The 24,204-nt window shown below is 47.2% G+C and overlaps 1 protein-coding gene across 1 annotated transcript in view; it reads right to left on the bottom strand.

Annotated features, from left to right (window-relative positions):
- Positions 1-1,413: 1,413 nt before the first annotated feature.
- RERE (arginine-glutamic acid dipeptide repeats) overlaps positions 1,414-24,204 on the bottom strand; it is a 311,393-nt gene continuing 288,602 nt past the window's right edge. The window contains exons 13-22 of the mRNA XM_065421264.1: positions 23,367-23,459; positions 22,390-22,589; positions 20,807-20,968; positions 18,451-18,564; positions 16,175-17,556; positions 15,018-15,240; positions 12,665-13,385; positions 4,354-4,500; positions 3,709-3,889; positions 1,414-1,851 (exon numbers count right to left, since the gene is read on the bottom strand). Of these exons, the coding sequence (XP_065277336.1) occupies positions 1,818-1,851; positions 3,709-3,889; positions 4,354-4,500; positions 12,665-13,385; positions 15,018-15,240; positions 16,175-17,556; positions 18,451-18,564; positions 20,807-20,968; positions 22,390-22,589; positions 23,367-23,459 (3,257 nt within the window). The 3' untranslated portion in view covers positions 1,414-1,817. The remainder of the gene's footprint in view (positions 1,852-3,708; positions 3,890-4,353; positions 4,501-12,664; positions 13,386-15,017; positions 15,241-16,174; positions 17,557-18,450; positions 18,565-20,806; positions 20,969-22,389; positions 22,590-23,366; positions 23,460-24,204) is intronic.

The following is a 24,204-nucleotide window of genomic DNA, read 5'->3' as shown; positions in this document are numbered from 1 at the left end:
TAACTACAAGTTTATCTAACATGGCTCAATACAGTCCTATGACATGACCACCACATATAACAGTCTACCACAGCAGAGCTACAGCCCTCAAGAGTTAAGAGAGAGAATGGAAGAGGTTATGTACCAGTAGAAAACATGGCCAGCAGATGCAGATGTTCTCTGGATCCGCCACCTTCTGCCTTATCAAAAACATGGCTAATGCAACAACAAAAAGATGTTGTTTTTGGGGGGGGGGGGGTGCGCGCAAGAAAGATGTGCATCTTGGCTTAGGCAGCGAGCAAAGCTATCTACAAAAATATATGCCTCCTATTCTACTGTGTGCGCCCTCTCTCCTTTGCCATATATCAGCCATGGACACACATGGGCAAAGTTCTTCTTCCAGCCAATCTGGGCCATTCAGCATGAACCTGTTGTGTCGGGAGTCAGCAATACTCTGACTAATACCTCTGGCTAATCTCACAGCAGCAGGTTCCTTGATACACAAACCCTTTAAGACAGGTTAGGGGGGGAAAAAAAACCAAAAACAAGCAGCCTTCAGTAAGAGACAGGTTAAATTTAGATTATTGGTGTTTGTGAAAGAACTTTAAAAACAACTCTGTAGTCCAATTGTCTAGTCTCTCCTTAGAAATATGTAAAACAAAAACCAGAGAAAGTGGGCCCCGTCCAAAAATTCTGCCCACATACACCTGACTTTAATAGTTTGAGCTACACATCATATTTAAAGGAAGATATTACGTCTTAGAATTTTTGCTACTACTTGCTAAAATTTAAAGAGATAGCTTAACACAAATTTAGCGAGACAATTGTTTTTAGAAAAGACAATAGAAGGAGGCAGATTACAGCCAAAATTAGCATTAACCTCTATGTTAGAGACAGAAAGGGCAAGCCAGTTCCAAGGGACATCTGTACTGCTGAGAAGCAGAACTCAACAAAAGTCATCTGCAGAATGGAAAGATATAATGATAATGGGGGAAAAAAACAGAACAGAAACAGTCATTTGTAACATTATCCCTGCAACTGCCTTTAATTGCTACCAAATCAAATTTCAAGCATTTGCCCATTTGAAATTATTGACACCCATCATTTCCCTTTAATTAAAGGGATAATTATATATATTTATTTTTATTAAAAATCAACTCTGTATTCTGTCACTACCAGGATTTGTGATGTTATTGAAAATCAAGATTGTTATGTTTGTGGAGTTTTGTTATTTTTCCTCCCCAACCACCCAAAACGTTATTTACAGACTTAAAAAGCCATGCTGAAGAACTGAGCTCTCTTTAAAAGTATGAAGATTTCCTACAATGTATTAAAATAAAAGTAATTTTTTTATTATTATAGCACTTGGATTCAGAGCTTGTTATGCCACCTACTTGCAATCCTTATTTTTTTCTGTTTTTAATATATATATATATATATATAGATGCATTGAGTGTCTCTTCACGCACAGTGACTGTCGTGTTGTGAACCTGATTCTAGCACCTACCGAAAATCAAACAAACAAAAACAACCCCTCCAAGATTGCAGGGTAGTTCTCTGAGAATTCCAAACAGTCCTGTATTTTCAATAGGCTTCTGAATAGATGGTCATGCAGGGAAGCCCACACCAGTCTTGAGAAATCTTCTCTACAAATGAACACTATTTATGCCAGTAAGTCTTTAGCTGTTGGTAGGGGAGGTGGGTGTTTTCTTTAGATTTAAATATATAAAGAAATCTTTATAAGATATTCTTTTGCAGCTCTTATTGTATGTAAAAAATGTTCCATTCCTTCCCAAGGACTGGGGTTTCCATAGCCGGCATTACAAATAAATAATTTATTACAACTGTTTGTCACCTTCTTTCTTCAGTCGACTGAAAGAGAAAGAAAATGTGTTTTAGCGGACAAAGGGCATGTGGCTTGGTGCCTCAGCAATACGTTGCCTTTTGATACTAGCCTCACTGCAAACTGGGGGGGGGGGGGGGGCATCAAAGTGCCACGAGGGGGCATGGGTGGGGGCAGGAGGTCTGATTTCTCAAAGTGAATGGGGAACCAGCATGGTAACAAGCGGTGAAGAACACAGTCGGTCACGGGAGATGATGCGCTTTATCGGGGTGTTCTGTACACTAGCGACATTACCACTGAGACAGCAGGTGCCAGCAAGCAGTGCAGCTGAACTGGTGCTGATCATGCTTTGCCTGTCCACACTTGCAGCTAAACCATGTTCAGCAGCAGGTCAGCTGCCAGTACTGTCACCTGATGTCACAACAGGTAATTTTCCAGAGCACAGACAAGGTTTGAGACGCCAAAGCAAAAGGGGCATGAGGCTAGCACATGCTAGGCTGCTGCTCAGCCATCCTCGCTATGAAGCAACACAAAGAGTGGACCTTGCTGGATGCCGTAGGTGGCGATTCCCTTTCTGCAGATTGCCAGCCGCCATTGCAAAACAGAAACAAGAGGTGTTCCAGTGAAGGCAAATGGGGGAAAGAGGAGGAAAACCATCGCAATACAATAATTTTGGGAGAGGAGGAACTTGCATGACCGGTCGAGATCTGCTCAGCCATTCGTCCAGCGTCTGTATTAGTTATGCTTTCATCAACCGTTGCCCATCAATAATTTGTTCAGATTTACTTGCTGGTGAATTCCTCTCTTATTTCTGTTCATAAGGTTTTATTTCTTCAAGGGGAGGAAGTGGGGAAATAGCAATCATAATGAATGTCACTAAAAGCAAAGCTAATTCTGCAGAGCATGACACAGCTAGTTTATTCCTTACGCCAATTATTCTGGTCTAGTTTCCAAAGTCTGTCCCATTCTCCTGTGACGAAGTGGGAATGTTCTTAATGTTTTCGCTGAATACGGTGTGTGCATGCCTCAGTTTCCCCTACGTATTACTCAAGCATCTAGGTGGTGTGATCATTGTAGAGATTCCCAGAGGGCAGGTGTGACTGCTGACTGGCTGACAGGCCATAGAAAATGGCCGACACTCTGCGTCCTGGCAAATGATGGCCATGCCCCCTTCTCTGCAAGGAACTAGCAGAAGGTGTTGGAGAACAAAGAGACTAGGTGACCTGTTGGCCTGGGAAAGACACAAAACCCAGAGGCAGGGCAGGTGGGAGTGACTGAAGCTGGGCTGCTGGAAACTGGTCAGTCTCCTGTTTTGGGACTCAGGGGGGGAAACCCAGGGCTCTGAGCTCTGGATCCCCCCAAGCTGGATTCTGCTGACTGTTCCTGATTTCTGTGCTAACAAGATCTGTTCTACACTGTGTTCTCATTGACTAATAAACTCTTCTCTTTTATACGCTGGCTGAGAGTCACTGCTGACTGCGAAGTGGGGTGCATGGCCCTTTTGGGGTGTGTAAGGCTCCCCAGGTGTCCATTCCAGGTGGACTCACCGTGGGATGCTTACGGTATGAACAGGGTGCTGAATACTCCGAGGTCAGACCCAGGAAGCGCTGAAGCGAGAAGGCTTCTTGCCCTGGTGAGAGTGTGCCCTGAGGGGGGAGACACTGCACCACAGTCCTCCCTGACTTCATTCAGAGCGGTTTCAGAGCACCGAGACTGTGACGCCATGACACTTCCACACCAAATTAACTTTTTCTGAAGCTTTATCTCCAAGCATGTTAAGGTCACACTGACCACATGTATGGGCTGCAGGGAGGGGACCCCTCAGGAGGAAAAATTCAGGGAAATAGTAACAGAGCTTCTAGCTGCGTCTCCATTGCATCTCTCACCTGTAATAATCTTCCTGACTTGGTAGATGCCCACCGTGCATGTGGGGATGCCCGTGCAACCACTGCTGCTCCATAGCCAGTCTTTGCAGCTCTGCTGACTGGGCATGCATGGCCTGCAGTTGATGGGCTGCTGACATTGGAGGTGGGATAGCACCAGGCAGGTCTCGTGGGTAGGGGGTACCTGCAAGAGACATCACATTTATGTCCTTTACAATCATTAACTGGTTCTCGCTGCCCTGCAAGGTATGTAAAGCAGAGCATTATCCCCCCACATTCCCATTTCATAGATGGGGAATCAGATGCGCCGAGTGGTTAAACAACTTGCCCGAGGTTATACAGCAAATCAGTGGCAGAACTGGGAATTAGAATACTGATTTCCAGTCTGCCCACTGTTCTAATCACCACACCTCATGGCTTCCCTAAAGCTGCTACTAGGATTCAGTTCCAGTGGATGTATTAGCAATGAAACAGGAGGTCTCTAAAGAGTTGTAACGTAAAAACGTTCAGTTTAAAAAGCAATGATGAGAGCAAAGGCGTAAGAATTAAAGCTCCCAATTCCCTCCACTGAACATTTAGACCCAGAGGAAAGTGTTCACAGCTCGGAGCAAAGCGCTGCCTAGAGGAAGGTCAGTGAAATGTTCTCACCGAAGACCGGGTGTCGGAGCATTTCATGCTCGTGTGGTGGCTGCCCTAGCAGTGGGTTGGGGATGGTACCAGGTGGGTAGGGAAAACGTGCCAAGTGGGGTCCAGCTGCCAAGGGATCCACCAGCGGGTGAACAGGTCCTGCTGAACCTAGAAAAGAAGATAAAAAGGAAGGTAACCAACTGCTTGGGGAAGCCTCACCGTTTGGGGAACAAAAGCCATGTTACCGCCTGAGCTTGTGCAGTATCTGGCTTAATTGGTGTGTAATTATTTGGAGCTTAGCTCCATCTGACTTGAAGCCCACTTCTCTATCTTCAAGTGTTTGAAGTGACATCTGCTTGCCAAACAGTCTTAATTGTTAAAGCAACAACTCATGGCTTTCCATTTCAATAAGGAAAAAGAAATCTACCAAGTGATGGGAAAAATCAAATAGCAAAACCACTTACGCATTCATTGTTAGCAGCCTCCTTCTTCCCCACTACACACACACAGAGGCAGAATCTCATGCTAATACAGTTAAACCAAGATTCTAAGGCAAAATTTGTCTTTGCAGAAGTTTATAAGAAAACGCTGGCTGTAAATATCTTCTTGCCTTCCACTAGCACATAAGTACAAGTCAAAGGATCACTGACAATCCTCAGGTCAAAAGGGCTTAACAGCTGAGCACCCTCTTAATACTCCTCTGGACAGACAGGAAGCTCTCAAACCCTCCATTCCCCAAATCAGACAGTGTCAGCTCCAGGGAGCTGCCAGCCTTGTACTAAAGGGAAACAACCACCCCCCTCCTTATTTGTCCTCACTTGTAGGCAATTCCTCTAATGTCACTTTACTAAGAGGATGAAAACATGACACTGATGAAACCATGACAATATTTACCCATCAGTGCGTGGCAAATCCCCTGCATTTAATCCGCTAGAAGTTTGCATGGAGATTGCATATTAGCAGAAAGCAGTCTCCCATGGTCATTTCAATCCCAATACTCCTCCTGTTTCTAAGCAAGCGCGCACACACACACACACACACACACACACACACGCAACCTGTAAGAATAGTGCAACATGAGTAACTATGTCAGCGCTGCCCATCACTCAGACCGACCCCCTACTTTCCCTTCCTTCCTTGAGCTACTAAGATCTTAATTCTGAAATAGTGCACACCCTGGGGCATAGTGCTTCAGCGACTTCATTTCAGTAGCTCACTCAACGGCATAACTGCCCTTTGTGGGTCACACCAGAGTTTTCTAGCTTGAGTTAGTGGACTGCCCATGCACTTGAGGTAGCTAACAAGTTTGTAAAGGCTGGTGAACACTCCAGGCTGGGCTTTGCGGGTACACCACAAACGTGTGCGTCCTGGAACAAACACTTGTAGAGTGTCCATGCTGGCCTTAGCAAATGCGTTAGCTACCTTGAGTTAATAAGCAATCAATTAATTGAAGATAAAAACCATGTGTAGACATGCTCTGTGTCAGACACTTATTTCTTCTCCTTTAAAAGTTAACATACTTCAGCACTCAAGTGTCTGTAGCCATAAAGTCAATTCAAATCAACCCTATTCTTCATTTGCAAAACTTCAGTCCAAACTATGTCAATCCTGCCCCATTACAATCCATAAGACTTGATATTTGGTGCAGTCCATCCTCTGACCTCCAGAGCAGCGCACACAGCATGCGGAACACTGTGCAAGTTCCACCTAGTAGTGCCTTTAGGTACTGCATCAACACAACCAATTCCCAGATACATTTCTACCGAAATACAACTGCGTATCGTTTGCCTTCTTTGATGCACACACTGGCTCTTTCTGCAATAGCTCTCAAATTCCCTTCCTAACCCAGGAAACAGAGACACCATCTATTTTTAATTCACATGCTCCAAGACTCATTATGCTATATTTGCTTGCACAAGTACATCTGCAGTACGTTTGTCCCGGGAACTGTACACCACGTACTTGAATCGCTTTCACTTCTGACCTTGCTGCTGAATTATTTGGCGCCTTATTTAACCTTTCTCCACCAGTTTGCTATCAGAAAATGTGGAAATCTTGCTTTGGTTGCCCATCTTCAAAATCCCCGATGTAGTGACATCACTCATAGCTACTCAGCCAAATGAGTGACTTTCCAGTCTCTTTGTCTTGACACCTAACAAGATACCAAGTTATTTCACAAATCATTTCTGGGGATCTAAAAACAACATTTTAGAACTAAGCACATTCTAATGAAGAAGGTCCCCAAGCTTAGATGTAGGAACTTTCTGATAAGCGTGAAGGAAAGTCGATTCCAGTTGCACAAGGCCCAAATGTTCGAGCTCTAGCAGTGCAGAAAGGCCGAAGAGGTAAAATCTCCTTCCCACATGCTTTAAACTGCAGATACTACTATCTACTGAGGTCACACCTCAGCACAGACTGCCAGTTTCTCTGAACGGTGCAGAGGTTTTGCATTATACTCACTAGACACTATGATTACACCAAAATTGGGTGTAAACTATGTGTTGATAAGGGGACGTAAATTGCACACCAAGAGGGCAGAAGGGTGGGGTTGTAGCAACCAACAGGAGATGTCAGATTAAGAGAGCTGAAGTAGGGAGGTCTGCTTTATGTAGTCAGCACTATGGTGTTGCCAGGTGTTGACACAGTCAAGACAAATAGATAAATGGGAGATAAAGGGAGCAGAGAATCACCACAGATGTCAACAAGAGAGCCAGAGGGTACGTCTACCCTGCAAATCAGGTGTAATTGTAGCACAGGTAGACATACCAGCCTAGCTTTAATCAAGCTAGCATGGGTAACAACAGCAGTGTAGATGCGGTGGCATGGACTTCAGTGTGGACCGACAACCCGAGTATGTACTCAGGGTCCCTGGTGGGCTTGTACCAAGGAAGCTAGCCTGTACTACCACGCCTTCATTACTATCGTTACCCGCACTAGCTAGATTAAAGCTACAATTACACCTTAGTTAGCTATGCAGACATACCCAGAGCCTTGACGCCCTCCCTCCACGGGAATGAGGGAAGATATGCACCAGAAATCTGCCAAGGTAATAACTGCCCCTCCTCCCCCAGTGCATTCTGGGGTGTTTTTTTTTCTTTTTCGCTCCTTCCTCTGAAGCATCAGGAATGGCCATGGCTGTAGATTGGACACTGGAAGAGAAGGGCCAGAGCTCTGAGGAGGAACTGAGAATTCTCTCAGGTGCTTGGCTGGCTGGTTCTTGCTCACAGACTCTGGGTCTAACTGGTCATCATATGCGGGGTCAGAAAGGAGTTTTCCCCCCAGGTCAGACTGGCAGTGACCTTCCTCTGCAGCGTGTGGTTGTGGGATTTTTCATAAACCCAGCAGTTATATAAAAACATCGACTAAACGTACCCATTTACACCTCCCCACATCTCACAGCCCGACCACAGCCCTTGCTGATTTTGAAAGGCCTCCTATTTAATAACACCATTTTGGGTTTGGATGCTTAATTGGCACTATTATCTTCCACTTCCGATCGCCTTAATCTCTGATCAGTGCAAATCAATATGCTGCTTATTTGGCAGGACACACGCTAACTTACTGCTTATCACTGGTGTTATCTCCTTATCCTCATTTCCCAAACATCCTCCTCCCCAGACAGCCTGAGGTTTGCTATCATCACTCTATTGGCAATTACCCTTTGATCCATCGGAAGGTGATTTATGCGCTCACTTTGGTTTCTCCCAAATTTGCTGTCGCTTTATTTTAACTCCACCCTAACTAAGTTTGGAAAATAGACCGACATCCATGGCAATGTCCTTCACATCAGAGAAAGCTGTCACTTTACATGAAAAAAGGGATGCAGACTTGTCCTGTTTGTCTCACCTGAACTTCTCACGGGCAACTGCTTGAACCACCACCAGAGAGAAAGCAGGTGCACGCCCCACACCTACCCACACTTTTATCATGCAATATTTTAGTAACCAATTGTTTTAAATTCACTCTGGCTCAACAACTCCAACCCTCCGATTTTCCAGCCTGAGACAGCTAGAGAGCTCATTGACGTCTAGGTGCTAGTATTCAGTGTGTAGCGCTCTCAATGGCGTGCGTACCCGGGTATGAACTACTAACCTGGGTACAAAGGTATACAGGGAGCAGGAGTTTGAACCACTGTGTCGTATGACAAGTGCCTGCATTCAGTCTACACTAGTGCTGCCACTGCTGGTTGGGCTGCACCAGTTCTAGACCAACAGAGGGAGAATTTTGGACAAAGCCTTAGTGCATGAAGAGAGTTACTGGCTGCTGAAAACTTGCCCCGTGCTCAGCAACGACCTGATCCAATCCTAGTACAGGGAAGGGTTAAATATGTGGGTGTAAAATACCAAGGTTATTACAAGGGAGGCCTGCGCCATTTATACAGAGACGAAATGCCTAAAATAAAAAAAGAATCCTATTATTTAAACACGGTTGTGTCCCAGCTGCATTGTGTTGTGGGTTTCCCTTTGCCTGCGTGGACAGGAAAAAGCAGGTGTCTATGAGAGATCAAACACAATTATAACTATTTCTATCCACAGGGTACAGAGATAATGTTATTCAGGGTGGGGCCACACCCATGTGTCACAACCTTGTATAGACCTGGATACGGCTGTCAGGCAGACACAGCTGGAGATTATGCTGTGCATAGTTCCCAAGTCATGGGATACGACCCCATGAGTTGGGCAGAAGGCTCTTGGATCTGGTACTATTAAATATTTTCATTAATGAATGGATAAAAGAGTAAAGAGTATGCGTATAAAATATGCAGATGACACTAAGATGGGAGGGGTTGCAAGCATGTTGGAGGACTGGATTAAAATTCAGAACAACCTTGACAAATAGGAGAATTGGTCTGAAATCAACAAGATGAAATTCCATAAAGATAAATGCAGAGTACTACGCATAGGAAGGAAACAAATCAAACGCATAACTACAAAACAAGGAATAACTGGATAGGCGGTAGGTAGCACTGCTGAAAAGAAACCGCTGGGTATAGTGCAGGGGTCGGCAACCTTTCAGAAGTGGTGTGCCAAGTCTTCATTTATTCACTTTAATTTAAGGTTTCGCGTGCCAGTAATACATTTTAACGTTTTTAGAAGATCTCTCTCTATAAGTCTATATTATATAACTAAACTATTGTTGTATGTAAAGTAAACAAGGTTTTCAAAATGTTTAAGAAGCTTCTTTAAAATTAAATTAAAATGCTGATCTTACGCCGCCAGCCTGCTCAGCTCGCTGCCAGCCTGGGGTTCTGTTCACCTAGGCCGGCAGCAGGAACGCCGGCTGGCAAGGGGCCGGCAGCTGGGACCCCAGACCTGGGTGGGGGGGGTTCAGGGGTCAGGGCAGAGGGTTGGGGGCGTGGGGGGCGTACAGGGCAGAAGGCTGGGTGTGGGGGGGGGTTCAGGGATCAGGGCAGAGGGCAGAGGGGGCGGGGGGTTCAGGGGTCAGGGCAGAGGGCTGGGGTGTGTGGGGGTGCAGGGCAGAAGGCTGTGTGTGTGGGGGTTCAGGGGTCAGGGCAGAGGGCTGGGGTGTACGCGGAGGTGCAGGGCAGAAGGCTGGGTGTGTGTGGGGGTTCAGGGCAGAGGGGTGGGGTGCTTGGCTCGTGGGGGTGCTCTCAGCCCCCTGCCCTGAGCAGCTCATGGCAGGGGGCTGGAAGGGATATGCCCTGTTCCACCCCCTTCCCTAAGGCCCCGTCCCTACCTCTTCTCTGCCTCCTCTATGGAGCAGTGAGCACGCTGCCACTTGTCCCCCCCCCCCCTCCCGCAAGGGCCATCAGCTGATCGGCGGCAGGGAGCGGGAGGGGGAGGAGGAGGGGCAGGAAAGCAGCATGCTGGGGGAAGAAGCGGGGGAGGAGGGAAGCTTGGCTACCGCAGGACCAAGCTTCTGCCTCCTGGCCCCGCAGGGGAGAGCGGTGGGCGGGGGGGCTGAGACAGCAGCAGGCAGCAGCGTGCCACTCAAAATCGGCTTGCGTGCCGTGTTTGGCACGCGTGCCGTAGGTTGCTGACCCCTGGTATAGTGCATCACAAATTGAATGAGAGTCAACAATGTGATCCAGTTGCAAAAAGGCTAATACCATTCTGAGGTGTACGAACAAGCATTTGTATGTACGACACGACAAGTAATTGTCCCACTCTACTCAGCACTAGCAAGGCCTCAGCTGGAGTACCTGTGTCTAATTCTGGATGCCACAATTTAGTAAAGATGTGGACAAATTGGACAGTTCAGAGGAAAGCAACAACAATGATAAAAGATTTCGAAAACCTGACCTCTGAGGCAAGGTTTAAAAAACTGGCCATGTATAGTCTTGAGAAAAGAATCATAGAAGATTAGAGTTGGAAGAGACTTCAGGAGGTCATCTAGTCCAGTGGGTCTCAAACTTTTTTACTGGTGACCCCTTTCACACAGCAAGCCTATGAGTGCAACCCCCCTAATACATTAAACACACTTTTTAATATATTTAACACCATTATAAATGCTGGAGGCAAGCGGGGTTTGGGGTGGAGGTTGACAGCTCACGACCCCCCGTGTAATAACCTCATGACCCCCTGAGGAGTCCTGACCCCCAGTTTGAGAACCCCTGATCTAGTCCAACCCCCTGCTCAAAGCAGGACCAACCCCAACTAAATCATCCCAGCCAGGGCTTTGTCAAGCCAGGCCTTAAAAACCTCTAAGGATGGAGATTCCACCACCTCCTTAGGTAACCCATTCCAGTGCTTCACCACCCTCCTAGTGAAATAGTTTTTGTCTACACTGCAAAGTTTTTGTGCAACAAGTTATACCACTTTTATTAAAGCCCTGGAATTAAACTGCTGTTGCGTGTGCACACTGTGCTCCTTGGGATGGTGGAGCGCATCCACATTAGCAGCTCTTGCAACGGCAAAGAGAGCAGTGCATTGTGGTAGCTATCCCACTGTGCAACTGGCTGCAGGGTGCTTTGGGAAGGGTTTGCAATGCCTCATGGAGCAGGCACAGTGTCACATGATGCAGGTTTCCCAATCCCATTGTTCCACGGACATCCTACTACATTGCCAGCTGCTTTTCAACTGGGGGGGGGGGAAGGGGGAGTGTGTGTGACAGGAGTGTGTGTGTGTATGGGGAGGGGGGAAGAGAGACTGTGTTTTGGGGGACAGAGAGTGTGTCAGCATGCTGTCTTGTAAGTTCAGACAGCTGCAGGAAGCAACCAGTCCTGAGGCAGGGGAGAGGAAAACCCCACATCAGCCCCCACCTCCCTCCCCAGCAATCTCTCTCTCTCTCTCACACACACACACACCCACCCCTCCCCTGTGTACAACAGCACGGGCATTCCACAATAATGGTTTGCTGTGTGTCCTGGAACAGATCAGCACAGCCCGCAAGGGCTGTCAGAAACGGAGCTTTGAAAGGGGAGGGGCGCATGCCTTCAGGACAGCCAGTTCAAAACAATGAGCAGAGCGGCCACTTGAGGGATTATGGGACACTTTTAGAGGCCAATTACAGCCTTGAAAGCAACTGATGTGTTTACACTGGCAGTGTAGCGCAGGAGCATTGTGGAGATGTTTTTTTTTGCAACGCTGCAACTGAGGAGTTTCTGCACACTAAGTGGGTTGGTAGCGTGTGCACCTCGGGAGTTATACTGCAGAAAGCTGCTTTACTGCGTAGTAACTTGCCCGTGTAGACAAGGCCTAATATCCAGCCTAGACCTCCCCCACTGCAACTTGAAACCATTGCTCCTTGTTCTGTCATCTGCCACCAATGAGAACAGCCGAGCTCCATCCTCTTTGGAACCCCCCTTCAGGTAGTTGAAGGCTGCTATCAAATCCCCCCTCACTCTTCTTTTCTACAGACTAAATAAGCCCAGTTCCCTCAGCCTCTCCTCATAAGTCATGTGCCCCAGCCCCTGAATCATTTTCGTTTCCCTCCGCTGGACTCTCCAGTTTGTGCACATCTTTTCTGTAGCGGGGGAAGACTGAGAGGCAACCTGACAGTCTTCCAGTATGTTAAGGAATATGATAAAGAGGGTTGGGGCCAGTTGTTTCCCCATGTCCACTGAAGGTAGGATAAGAAGTAATGGGCTTCATCAGCAGAAAAGAAGATTTAGGTTCGATATTAGGAAAACTAACTTTAAAGCTCTGTAATGGGCTTCTAAGGCAGGTTGGGGAATCCACATCATTGGAGGTTTTTAAGAACACCTGTCAGGGATGGTCTAGGTTTAGTAGTGCAGGGGGCTGGGTTGGGCTGGACTGGACGACCTCTCGAGGTTCCTTCCAGCTCTACGTTTCTACGATTCTAGGATCTTACAAGAGCAGCAGAGGTCAGCATCCCTGAGGAAAAGCTCTGGCTCGCTCCCTTGGCTCACCTTGATGTAGCGGGTCCTGCTGATGGAGGTGTAGATGCGAATGTATATGCGAATGTTGGTGATGGTGAGGCGTCACGTTGAACATCTGGAGCCGTGCCAGCGGGTCATTGGTGAGCGACGCCATCCGCTCGGCATGTATTCTTTCTGCGGCCAGTCTGTCGGGGTAGCTCATTTCAGGCCGTAACTGGGGGCCTGCCAGCGCAAGCCTCTCCCTTTCAAGGGGGTTCAAACCCGGGTGGAAGGAAGCAAACGGATGGGGTCCAGCTGTTGGGGGTATAGTCAGTGCGCCGTGCCTGGCAAAATGCTCCATGGGATTGGTAGCCGGGTGCAGTGCATCGAGTTCGGGTGGTTTCACCTCAAAGCCTGGTTTCATCCTCTCTCGCAACTCCCTTTCCCTGATCTCGCGCTCCCGGATCTCGCGCTCCCGGAGCTCCCGTTCCCGGATGGTGGGGTCCACATTATAGAGGCCGGGCATGTGGTAGGCCAGGAGAGGATCGGTGGGGTTCAGGGGAACAAAGAATGGGTGGTTGCGGTTTGTTGGTGACATCACGTGAGGACGGGCGTACTCGCTGAGAGTCCGTAACGCAGGCGTGTCTGGACCTATGTAAGGTGGAACGGCGGCGATGGTTGTGGGTGGAGGTTCAAATGAAGGTCTCATGTGAGTTGGTCCAGTGAGCTGGGGCTCCCCAAGGCGACCTTCATGGGAGGAGCTGGACACTTTCTGCTGCAGAGAATGGGGGGAGAGAAGGGGAGAGATTTTATTCCAAACAAACAAACTCGGCTGAAAAAATTGCAGGCACATTCCCCCTTTCGCTGCAGCTCACTACAGGGATAATCCTACACCCCCGCCCATGACACCCAGACTATGTCTAGTGCAGGGTGTTCTCTTGTGGTGTGGGGAAGAACCTGATTCTCCCCTCCCCTGCAGGCCACCGAGCTCGGCACCTCAAAGCTCTAACAGCTGCAGCACTTGCACCACCCCAAGCTGGGGGAATAGCTGCTGGGAACGTGTAGCCACGGACCCACAGCTTTCTCCCAAAAGCCTTCCCCCACGTGTGCTAGGATTGAGCAAGCCCCTGGAGAGCAAGGGTGCACAGCATGCGGGGGGGGGAAGGGGGGAGGGCGGGGAGGAAGGGAAGAACCCCTCATCTCCTGCACAGGGTCTCAGCATCCTGCCCCTACCGCCTGTGCAGAGGCAACAGTAGTTCTGGGAGGGCAGAGGCGGGATTCACCCCAGTGTAATTATCCAAGGAAACCTGTCTCCAAACACAGCTCTTGGGTTAAAATCAAGTTTAGTATCAGCTTCAAAGTCAGACATATCTCCTATTAGCGGGGGGGGGAGGGAGGAAGGAGGAAATGGGAGACGGACGACGACGACAGACTACATTCTGCCCTTCCAGGTGCAGGGACTGGATGGCTGCAGGCATCTTCCACTGCTAACTACTACAACCCTCCCTTAGAAAGGTGCACAAGCCTGGTAAAAAACCAGACTCTAGTGTGGTTTTTTCCCCCATTAAAACAAGGCAGTATCGCTGCATTATGACCGGTCTCCCTGCCCTCGATTATCTCTGCCCACACCACGGGGCTTTGTTTTTTAACTCCAAGTAAATTTAAAAAACAAAAAAACAAACAGAAAACAAAACAAAACTCAGAAATTAGTGTAAAAGTTTGAATTATACACAGTTGGTGTTTCCTGAGAAAAATTAGGTATTCTTAAGTCAAACACATGTCAAAGGTACTAACTTCAAGGGAATTAACTTCAAAGGTACACTGCCTTCACCCTACCCCTTTCAGGGAGCTCCCCTAAACGGTACATCAGGCAACAGGCAAGGGATATGCCATGTACGCTCAGGCGTTCTGGGCCTGCAGCACAAAGGGGACCAACAGAATTCACCAACAGCTAATGGGTATTTACTGTTCCTTAGCATTTAGGTATCACTTTTCATCTTGGAAGTGTTTTATAGATATTGGGCCCCCCGACTGCCTTGGCTTCTCTCAGTACAATAGGGGCTGAAGACCCATCAGGAGAAGATGGGCAGTACAGTAAGCTGCCTACAACACCCTGTTCCACTATGGGGGGAGCCCTGAAGCACGTGGGTGGGGCCAGTGCAGAAAGGGACAGGTACAAGCCAGCTAGATGCGCCAATGGCATGCTCACAACCCAAAACATTTGCTTGCACCCACCCTCCAATGTCCCGTGCTTCGCATGCACCCGACTGCCCCCTCCACGCCATGCTTGTGCCTGCAATAACCACTCTAATGGAGGTTTGCAAATGCATCCCCAATATTTTACAGTCATCGTTTAATACAGATCCTAACGTACCCATCCTGCACGGCAGACCGATAAACCTACCGCCGCTCTCTCTGCTTCTCTTTCGCGCTCCCGCTCTCGCTCCCTCTCTTTCTCCTTCTCTTTCTCCCTCTCCCTCTCTTCTCTTGCTTTCTGCTCTGCCTCCCGCTTGGCCTTCTCGATTGCCTCCTCTCTCTTCTTGGCCAGTTTGGATCCTGCCAGAGGCATGAAGTACAGGTCTGTCCTTGCGCATGAGTTGTAGCCACGATCCAGGTGCTTATAGAACCTGAGAGAGAAAACAGAGAATTTAGGCCTGGGAAAGACCACGAGTCTGTCATTTGACAACCTCACATCAAAGGGGAATTATACAACACTTTGGATTTACATTACCAGCTGCTTCACTGAAAGCCCAGAAAGGAACTAACTTTACTGTGTGTTCCTCCTCCACAGACTAACCTTCTAGCAGGAACCTCTCACAGATGGTACCTGCAATATCAGTCGGAATACTATGGCTGACACTGGGCTGGATAAGGGTTTTTCATTCCCTGAAAAACGACGACAGAGTGAGGGGAGATTTCCAAAGGCACAAGTGGGAGATACGTACCCAGCGCCCGTGGTGCCCAACTTCCCTTTGTATCTTTGGAAATCTGCCCCGTAAGCTTCATCCAGGCAACTGAGATAACCATGTTTTTCAACACAAAAATAGGCTGCATGTTGGAGACTGAAAATTAGGGGGCAGTGTAAAAAATACCCGTAGAAAAATAAACAAGGGATTCTGTACTGTATCAGGAGAGCAGTAAGCTTTGGGGGAGACTGTGTATAATTCCAGGGTTCCTGCCATACAATTCATAGGGCCCTGCTGCAAGTTTTAGGGGGGTTTGTGTGTGTGTGTGGGGTGCACAGGGTCTTACCTACAATGTGATTTAATACTTGAATGTCAGGTTAGGGAGACTATGCTAGTAACACCTCTATTCCAATATGAGCAGTGCTAGCAGTATTTCAGTGAGTGTGGACAGGCTCTTAGACAACCATTCCATTGCCAAAGAGGTTGGCAAACAGAGGCTGCAGTATAGCAAATTCCCAATTCCAAGACTGTGGGTATCAAGGCTGTAATACTCAATCCCTTCTGGCCCAGCCAGCAAGCAAGCAGTGAAACTCTTAACGCAGCTCTGTGGAACGGCAGAGCACAGCATGAAGCATCTGCCAACACCCTCCATTACCTGGCTGATTGACTGGCATGACTCGGTGTGTCCACCACAGTAGGTTCAGGCGATGGGCTTCTGGGTGGGGGAGGTGGGCTTTCTGGTTCCTCTGCCTCATCGGGAGCCTCCTCTTTGATCTGAATAGGCGGTATTGCGCAGGACGTCACCACTGGAACGTTTCCACTGGAAGCCGCAGAGGTGGGGACAGATGTCTGAGATGGAACGCCAGGCACGGAAGGTGGTGTGGAAGTGGAGGGGCAGGATGGAGGAGTGATGGAAGGTGGGCCCCCAGGGACAAATGGATGCTGAGAAAAGGGTGCCTGGGAGGATACCGGATGGAGGCTGGATGGGGGGTGGCTCGCTGCTGGTGGAAGACTCTGATTCTGAGTCAGGACTGGAGGCTGGGCTGGAGAAGACTGCAGTGGCTGACTCTGAGGCATCAGCTGCAAGGGCGGAGGGTGCGCAGAAGGAGGGTGATGGGTGGAAAGGGAGCTCAGAGGCTTCAGAGCAGGTGGTGGCGGCAGGTTGGAATTCATGGAGAATGGAGACGGCCCGGAGAGGTGGGGAGGGTGCTTGTGGGACTGGGGAGTGGGAAGCTGAGGGATCGGGGTAGTAGGAGGGGGTTTGATGTGAGGCATGGCCATGGGTGCTGGAGGCAGGGGCTGCTCCCGAGGGGGTTGAGGTTGCTGCAGTGGAGCCTGTGCTTGCAGGGCAGGCTGCACTGCTTGAACCTGCAGAGCAGCGTGAGGGTGAGAAGCAGCCTGTGTCTGAAGGGGAACCTGAGACTGAGAAGGCTGTGAGGGGAGAGGGAAAGGCTGAGGAGGTACTGGATGAGGCAGGAGCGGCTGGGCCTGCAGGTTATGAGGGACAGGCTGGACCTGGCCATGAAGCGGAGGCTGTGAATGTGGCTGCGACGAGGAAGGACCCTGGGGTTGACTCTGAGACACAGTCAAAGGCTGTAGCGGCGGGTGTGGTGAAGGGAGTCTCTGAGGGTGCAAAGCAGGGGCCTGCTGTATGTGAGAGTGAGGTGGCGGCGGCGCTGGGGGCTGGCTGGGAGGCTGAGACACTGATGGTGAAACCTGCAGTGGAGCTGAAGGGGTGCTTGATGCTGCTGGTATGGGTGTTGGTAACTGTGTTGATACGGGCGGGGTAGAAGGTGGAGCCTGGGCAGGGACATTCTGTGCCTGGAGCACTTGAGGTTGCGCCTGTAGCATCTGCTGCTGAGCAGATGAATCTGAGTCACTCTCATTGTCCTGGGGGCTGGGGATACTGGGTGACGTGCTTCGGTTGTCCTGGTCAATGTCCTTTGGATCACTGCTTCCGTCGTCATTGACGCTGCGACTATCCGAGCTTTCGCCTTCGCCCTCGCCCTCCGAGGGAGAGTTTGGCCTGCTGATCTCCTGTTGAGATGGGGGGGAAGGTCTCCTTATAATCACTGACGTGGCTAAGGAGAGCTACCCGCTCCCATTGGTACTGCCAGCGTAACTCTAGACACCCTTGTTTATATGCTACATTACTGCACAGCCACCCCATAGCCCTCACTGCAAATAACCCGTGTACAGGGGATGCCAGCATACAGGAGTGAGGGCTAGAAAATCCCAGATCCAATGCTATGGGTTGAACCTGGCCAATTACAAATGGACTAAGAATATCATGCATTAAATATACAACATTCAGGGACTCGCAGACTTAACTGGTTTCCTAGAACTTTTCGTTCAACTGCATCCCCCCAATTAAATTTCTATTTAAAACACAAGGCCTGAGAGTGACTTCAGATACATTATGCTCTGTTAGGGTTACTGTGGCCAAGGACTCATGTTAATTTCAGACCTATCTGAAGAGGGCTCTCGCTTTGCTAATTTAGTATCGTTTGGTTTCCTTCCAGTTTGTTGTTGAGAGGTACAGGGAAGAGAAAAAACTGACATTGAAATAAAATTTGGACACAGGTTAACAAAAAGAAAAAAGCTAAAATCAAACTGTGCTAAGATCCTGGAGATACTAATGTGAAAAAAGAAGACACGCCTGGGCGTCAGTCCCTACCCACGTCCTTCCCTTCCTCTCCCTGCAGAAGGAATGCATTAAGAAGTGGGTTGCTTTCCAGCCACAGATTAAATTACAATTTGCTGTTCTGGCACTTTGGAAGCTCTTTAAATCAATGTTGCGTTTCTGGTTTGTTGTTGGGTTTGGATTTTAGACTCTCTCTATACTGGGGGGAGATGGTGGTGGCCAATGTTAGCCTCCAGTGGAGTGCACATCCCGTTCAGAGGGGAACAGGCTCTGCCACAGGGACTCACTTGAGTTTTGGATTTTTTGGCAGTGGTTCTCTCCGGTTCCTCTGTGTCAGATGCTGTCTTTTCCCGCTGGCGCTTGGAACTCTTGAGAGGAGAAGATGCCTCTTCTTTTATCTTCTGCCACAAAAGGAACAGACAGGAACAGTTTATTAGGGAAGTTAAAGTGACGCTAAATGGAGCACTTACTCACACTGGGAGGCTTCATTCTGATGCTAACAACACAGGAAAGTTCCTATGGAGGCGGAAAGCTGATCAGAGGTTGATTCAGTCAGTATTTAATGGTAATTCAATATACCTCTTTCCCCATTCGAAGGGGAGGACAGGGATCTGCGTTCGAGAGCTGCTGAGGCACTTCCCATCTGGTAGGAGCTGTTCCCCATTGGCTTTTATGTCCAAATTTAACTGGGGGCCCAGAATGAAGCTACAGTTCTGCCTCGGAGGACAGCAAGCTGGGAGGCAGCTTGCAAGTAAGTCCCTCACAGCATTTCTTACACAGGCTAGTGGGAGTAAGTGGACAACCTCAACAGAACCCTTATCAAGACATTATTATTTTAAACTCAGATTTCTAAACAGGAATATATTTAAAAGGGAAAGTGCTGATCCTACCCCTTTGACCTATATTAAGGTCCAAATGCCATAAGAAGTCCCATACAATTTGCCAGACTGGATCAGACCAAAGGTCTGTCTAATCCAATATCCTATGTCTGACAGTGGCCAGCACCAAAATCTTCAGAGGAAGGTGCAAGAACCCTGCAGCAGGGAGATGTGGGATAATCTGTGCCCCCATGAGACTGGCTAAAGCCCTGAAATGTGAAGTTTTATATCCCTTCCAACACTGTTTGTTAACACGAGCTGTAACATTCGATATTCTTGTTATCCATATAAATGTTTGATCGCTCAGAATCTGGCTAAGTTCTCAGTCTTGATATCATATGGCACTGAGTTCCACAGTCTGCTTACCATGTATGAAAAATATTTTTTATCAGTTTTCAACCTGCCACTTTTTAAATTTAATTTCACTCACTGTCCCCCTAGTTTGTGTGTTATGAGGCAAGAACAGGCGCTCCCGATCCTACCTTCTCCAGACTATTAGTTATGTTATATACTTTTATCATGTCCTCTCTCATTTGTCTCCTTTCTAAATCACAATCTTTCAGTCTCTCTCCAGCAGAGGTTTTTTCTATGTCACTAATCATTCCTGTCAGCGTTCTCTGAATTCCCTCTAATTCCACAGTATCCTTTTGAGATAGGGTGATATTTCAGATGAGGAAGTATCACTGATTTATATAATGGCATTATATTTATTGTATGATTCTACATCCCACTCCTCGTGTCTCATAACACTGTTTGTTTGTTGACTGCAGGTATACATTGAGCAGAGATCTTGGATGTGCTGTCTAAATTAATGCCCAAGTCCCTTTTCTGAGTTGACACAGTTAATTAAGAACTCTAAGGTGTACGACTACTTCAGATTCTCCCTCCAACATGCATTATTTTGCATTTATCAACACTGAATTTCAGCTATCATTGTGTTTCTCATTCACCTAGCATGGTTAGTCCTTTTGAAGTTCCTCTTGACTAATTTTGTGCTGCCTGCAAATTTTGCCACCTTTCCCCCTCACCCACTTTTCCAGACTATAGATAAATACGGTAACCACCACCAGTCCTAGACACCCTGCTGTTAATCTTCTGCCATGATGAAAACTGACCACTTATTCCTTCTGTGTTCAGTTTTCGGTTCATCACAATAGGGTGCTCTTCGCTCCAGGACTTCTTGGTTTCATAGAATATCAGGGTTAGAAGGGACCTCAGGAGGTTATCTAGTCTAGCCCCCTGGTCAAAGCAGGACCAATCCTCAGACAGATTTTTACCCCAGTTCCCTAAATGGCCCCCTCAAGGATTGAACTCACAACCCTGGGTTTAGCAGGCCAATGCTCAAACCACTGAGCTATCCCTTCCCCCCTTCTTGTGAGGGTCTTTGTGCTTATTGAAAGTCTAAAGTGTCAGGTGTGTGGGTATGGGTGTGCTTTCAGAATAACAGTACCAGAGGATGCCTAAGGCGTCGGCCATTCACTTCTTTAGTATATAAAGAGTGTGTGTTTATTTAAAAAAAAAAAAAACTGCTCATCACCATCATGTGTCCGCCTGTATGTACAGAACAGCTCTGATCACTGGAACAACAACTAGCAACATCTACTCTCAGATCCAAATCCCAGGCCTTCTGTACATGCAGGAAAGGAAAAATCCCCAGGTCAAACCTAGGTCTCTGGCCTGTGCGCCAAGCTCCTAAACTGAACTCACTGAACTAAAAACAGCCCAGATCCTGAACCAAGGACCACAAACCTCAAGCAACTTTTACCTTGGTGGACTTCTTCACAGAATCTGCTTTGCTGTCATTACTGGAGGTGCTAGCAGCACTGGGAGAGTTGCGGCCACTGGATCTGATGTCTTCGTTAGTGGGCGAGGCTCTACCATCGGGGCTGGCTGGCTGCTTTTTACGACCACTACGTAGTGTAGACATCTATCAATTTAATACAAATAAAAAGCATATAAATAAACCAGTATTTTCCCAAACCTTTTGCTTTTCCCCCAAGTTACTGCAAGGTTGCACGCTCCAGCTCAGTGCCTGAGAAATGAAAAACCAAGAGCGTTAAATGTTTTTACAATCTGTCCTGGAAGGCTCATCTGGGTTTAAAATGAAAGGAGGCAAATCCTTAACTTGCCTACCCAAAATCATGAAGTGCTGCTTATTTTATTAAGTAGTGTCTGCTTGAAATGAGAACATTAGAAAGATGTTCCTACAGCTGCTGTTCACATGCTAGGCATCTCTTTCTAAGGGGGAGGGAAACCTCCCCACCCCAATGTTCCATCTTAAAAAAAAAATTAAAAATCTGCTGGCATAAACCAAGACGGATATGAGAGTGGCCTAAAGAGATAAGGCATACAGGCAGCCCAGAGCAGTTCCTAAAACCACTAACAGCTTCAATGTGTTTCTGCTACGCAATGAGAATCACAGTAGATTTTGTAGCAATAATTAATACCGTTTCATCTGTTCCCTCCTAATTTAGCAGCTGTTTGGATGACTGGCTACCATAAAAATAATGAAGCCAACTTGAGCTGACAGCGCAACCTGACAAGGTATTTGGCAGCAACGACAACATTAACGTGACCAGAAAGGTGGAGAGGGGAGGCTAGTGAAAAAAGAAAGCTGTTACTGTCTGACAGTCCCAATCAATCAGGGTTTACGGATGGCCAGCCCCAAACAAGCTGAAGTTTCCCCTCTAACCCTGTTGAGCAGTACGTTGGCTCTCCACAAGTGACTCCACATCAGCAATGCTCTCAGCATATTACTGCGGGCAAAGCCTTTTGGGACAGAGTACCATACCTTTATATCAAAGACTATGACTATTTTATATTTAGACGATGAGATTTTTAACTTCAGTGGCATGGCGAAAACATTTGGTAAGCACAAAAAGCAGCAGCATTTAAACTTTTAAAATTCTTCCTTTAAAACGTGTCCCAGGGTTACCGCTGAAGGAACCCAAGAAGCAGGAAGACAGGTACCAGTGTGAATTCTGCTGCATATTCTGGCCATTTACCTTCTTTGATGATGGCAAGCTACCTTCATCCATTCAACAAAAAAAGAAGGACGTGTGTTTGGGACATTAAATATACACCAAGTTTGACTAGAACTCTCCAAGGGGAGCTACCTCGGGCCAATTTTTCAAAAAGACCTCCAAAATTCTGCACACATGCAACTGTACATTTGCGTCTACAAATATGGCAGGCATGCCCAAAAGCAGATTGGCAGGGAAGAGATTGTAAGTGCAGTTTTAGAAGCCTATTTGCAAACACGACTCTCTACGTTCGGAACTTTCCAACCTGCACCTTTCCTTCAGGGAGGAGCCTGAATGCACAGGTAACGAAGAGGGACGGGCCTACCGAGCCTCGACTCCGCCTCGTCCTCATGCTATGCTTTCCGCTGAGTCCATCCTCTTCCTCTTTGACGGGCTTAAACATAAAGGGCGGAGGGTCCACTGGTTTCTCGATGGGCGGGAGCTCTCCGTACTTCTTGAAGTGGATGCGGCAGTCAGTGCACAGCAAGATGTTTTCGCGACCGCCGTGGTGCCAGTCCTTGGAGGCTTTTGTTGGAAAAGGGATGGGGTTGGAAATATACAATCTATTAGATATGGAACACCTACACTTTGCATTTAATACAAATTGGAAGACTCCCGGCCTTTACCGGTGACTAAGCCTAAGATTTCTCTGGAAGTCATTGCCTGTTCCAGGGTGACTTCATGTTTCAGTTAACATTTACCATCCTCAATTACAGACTATTTCTTTAAATAGACACCTGCTGCTTTGAAAAATAATAAAGGAAAAAAAGACTCTTCTGCAGCATTTGGGGAGTCTGTTTGGCAGCTATTCTTTCTTCAAGGTCTTGGTTTCTAAAAGTTAAATGCGTCACGAACATTTCATCTCTCCCTTCCCTTACTTACCTCCGGGCTCTCAGCATGCACTCTATGCATATGCACAAGCATCAGAGGGCTTTCAGGAGTACTTACAGGAGTGAAGCTGATGCAGAAAAGCCTTGATGCGTCATGAACGTGTGTTATGTATCTTGACAGTCACAGTCAAATACTGATTTGCTATACAGTAAATGGATTATATAAGGGACTCTGTTTAGACATGTATGCATTACTGCATAAATGTCTAACTTCCAGGATCCTCTCCCTTCACTGTAATACTAATTTGCAATGGTAAATCATGATTAACTCTCTGCTAGAATGGTGCATATTTTGGCTGATCCATTGTTATGTTTTTAGAATAGCTATACAAGCATGAGAACTGCTCTTGCTTGGATGAAGCTGTGTTGAACAGACACTAGCACAAGGCAAAGAGATACATCAAGTGCATACTGGTTGTGAAGCAGTGACGACAGGCGTAACCCTTCAGTTCCTGTTCACTGTCCTCGCTGTCAAAATCATCTTCGCTGGCTGAGCTCAAGTCCACTGAATAAGCAAAGAAAAGAAGGAAAAGGAAAAATTAGAAGAGACTTTTATTTTGCACTAGTTGACTGAATAACCATTTATGGTGAAAAATTCTAGCTGTGTTTCTGGAGGTGCCATCTTTCACGTGAAACAAGGCTGATAGTCTCAGTAATTGCCGGAAATTAAGTCTCAGGGCAATTTTCAAGAGTAGGGATGTTCACCTAAAGTTTCTGGCCAAATTCCACATCAGATATTAATATTCTAGAGACCCATATTCCACCCCTGAAGTTTCAACTGGACAAGAGATTTTTTTTTACGCATAGCATTGTTGTGTACTCAAACAGAACATGCATGTGTTTCTGCAACAAGGACTTCTCTTCAAACTAAATATTTGAACAAATGTGTTCAAATGCTGTGTTTCACCCCAGAGATGGCTGAATTTCACAGGTGGGTGAAGAGATTCTTGTATAGAGTTTGGTAGTGTGTAAAGTGCTTTGCGATCCTTCTAGACAAAGGCACAACAAGAATCCAGTGCAATCATTCCTTAAAGGGTACATTTTATGATTGAATTACATTTTATTTATTGCAATTTTTTGGGAACTAAAGAGTATTGCAAGGATCAGTCACACTCCACCTGTGGTGAGTAGTCCATGTCAAGTCATTTGATCACAATGCCCATCAGCTGAAAAGCATAATTACCTAGTGAAAACTGCATTAGTGCAAGAGTGCATACATTACATGTCACTGGAAAGAATCTGCATATTTG

The sequence above is a fragment of the Emys orbicularis genome, chromosome 22, assembly GCF_028017835.1.
Source record: "Emys orbicularis isolate rEmyOrb1 chromosome 22, rEmyOrb1.hap1, whole genome shotgun sequence".
Lineage (NCBI taxonomy): Eukaryota > Metazoa > Chordata > Testudines > Emydidae > Emys > Emys orbicularis.
The sequence above is the reverse complement of the archived record's forward strand: the minus strand, read 5'-3'. Positions and strand labels throughout refer to the sequence as shown.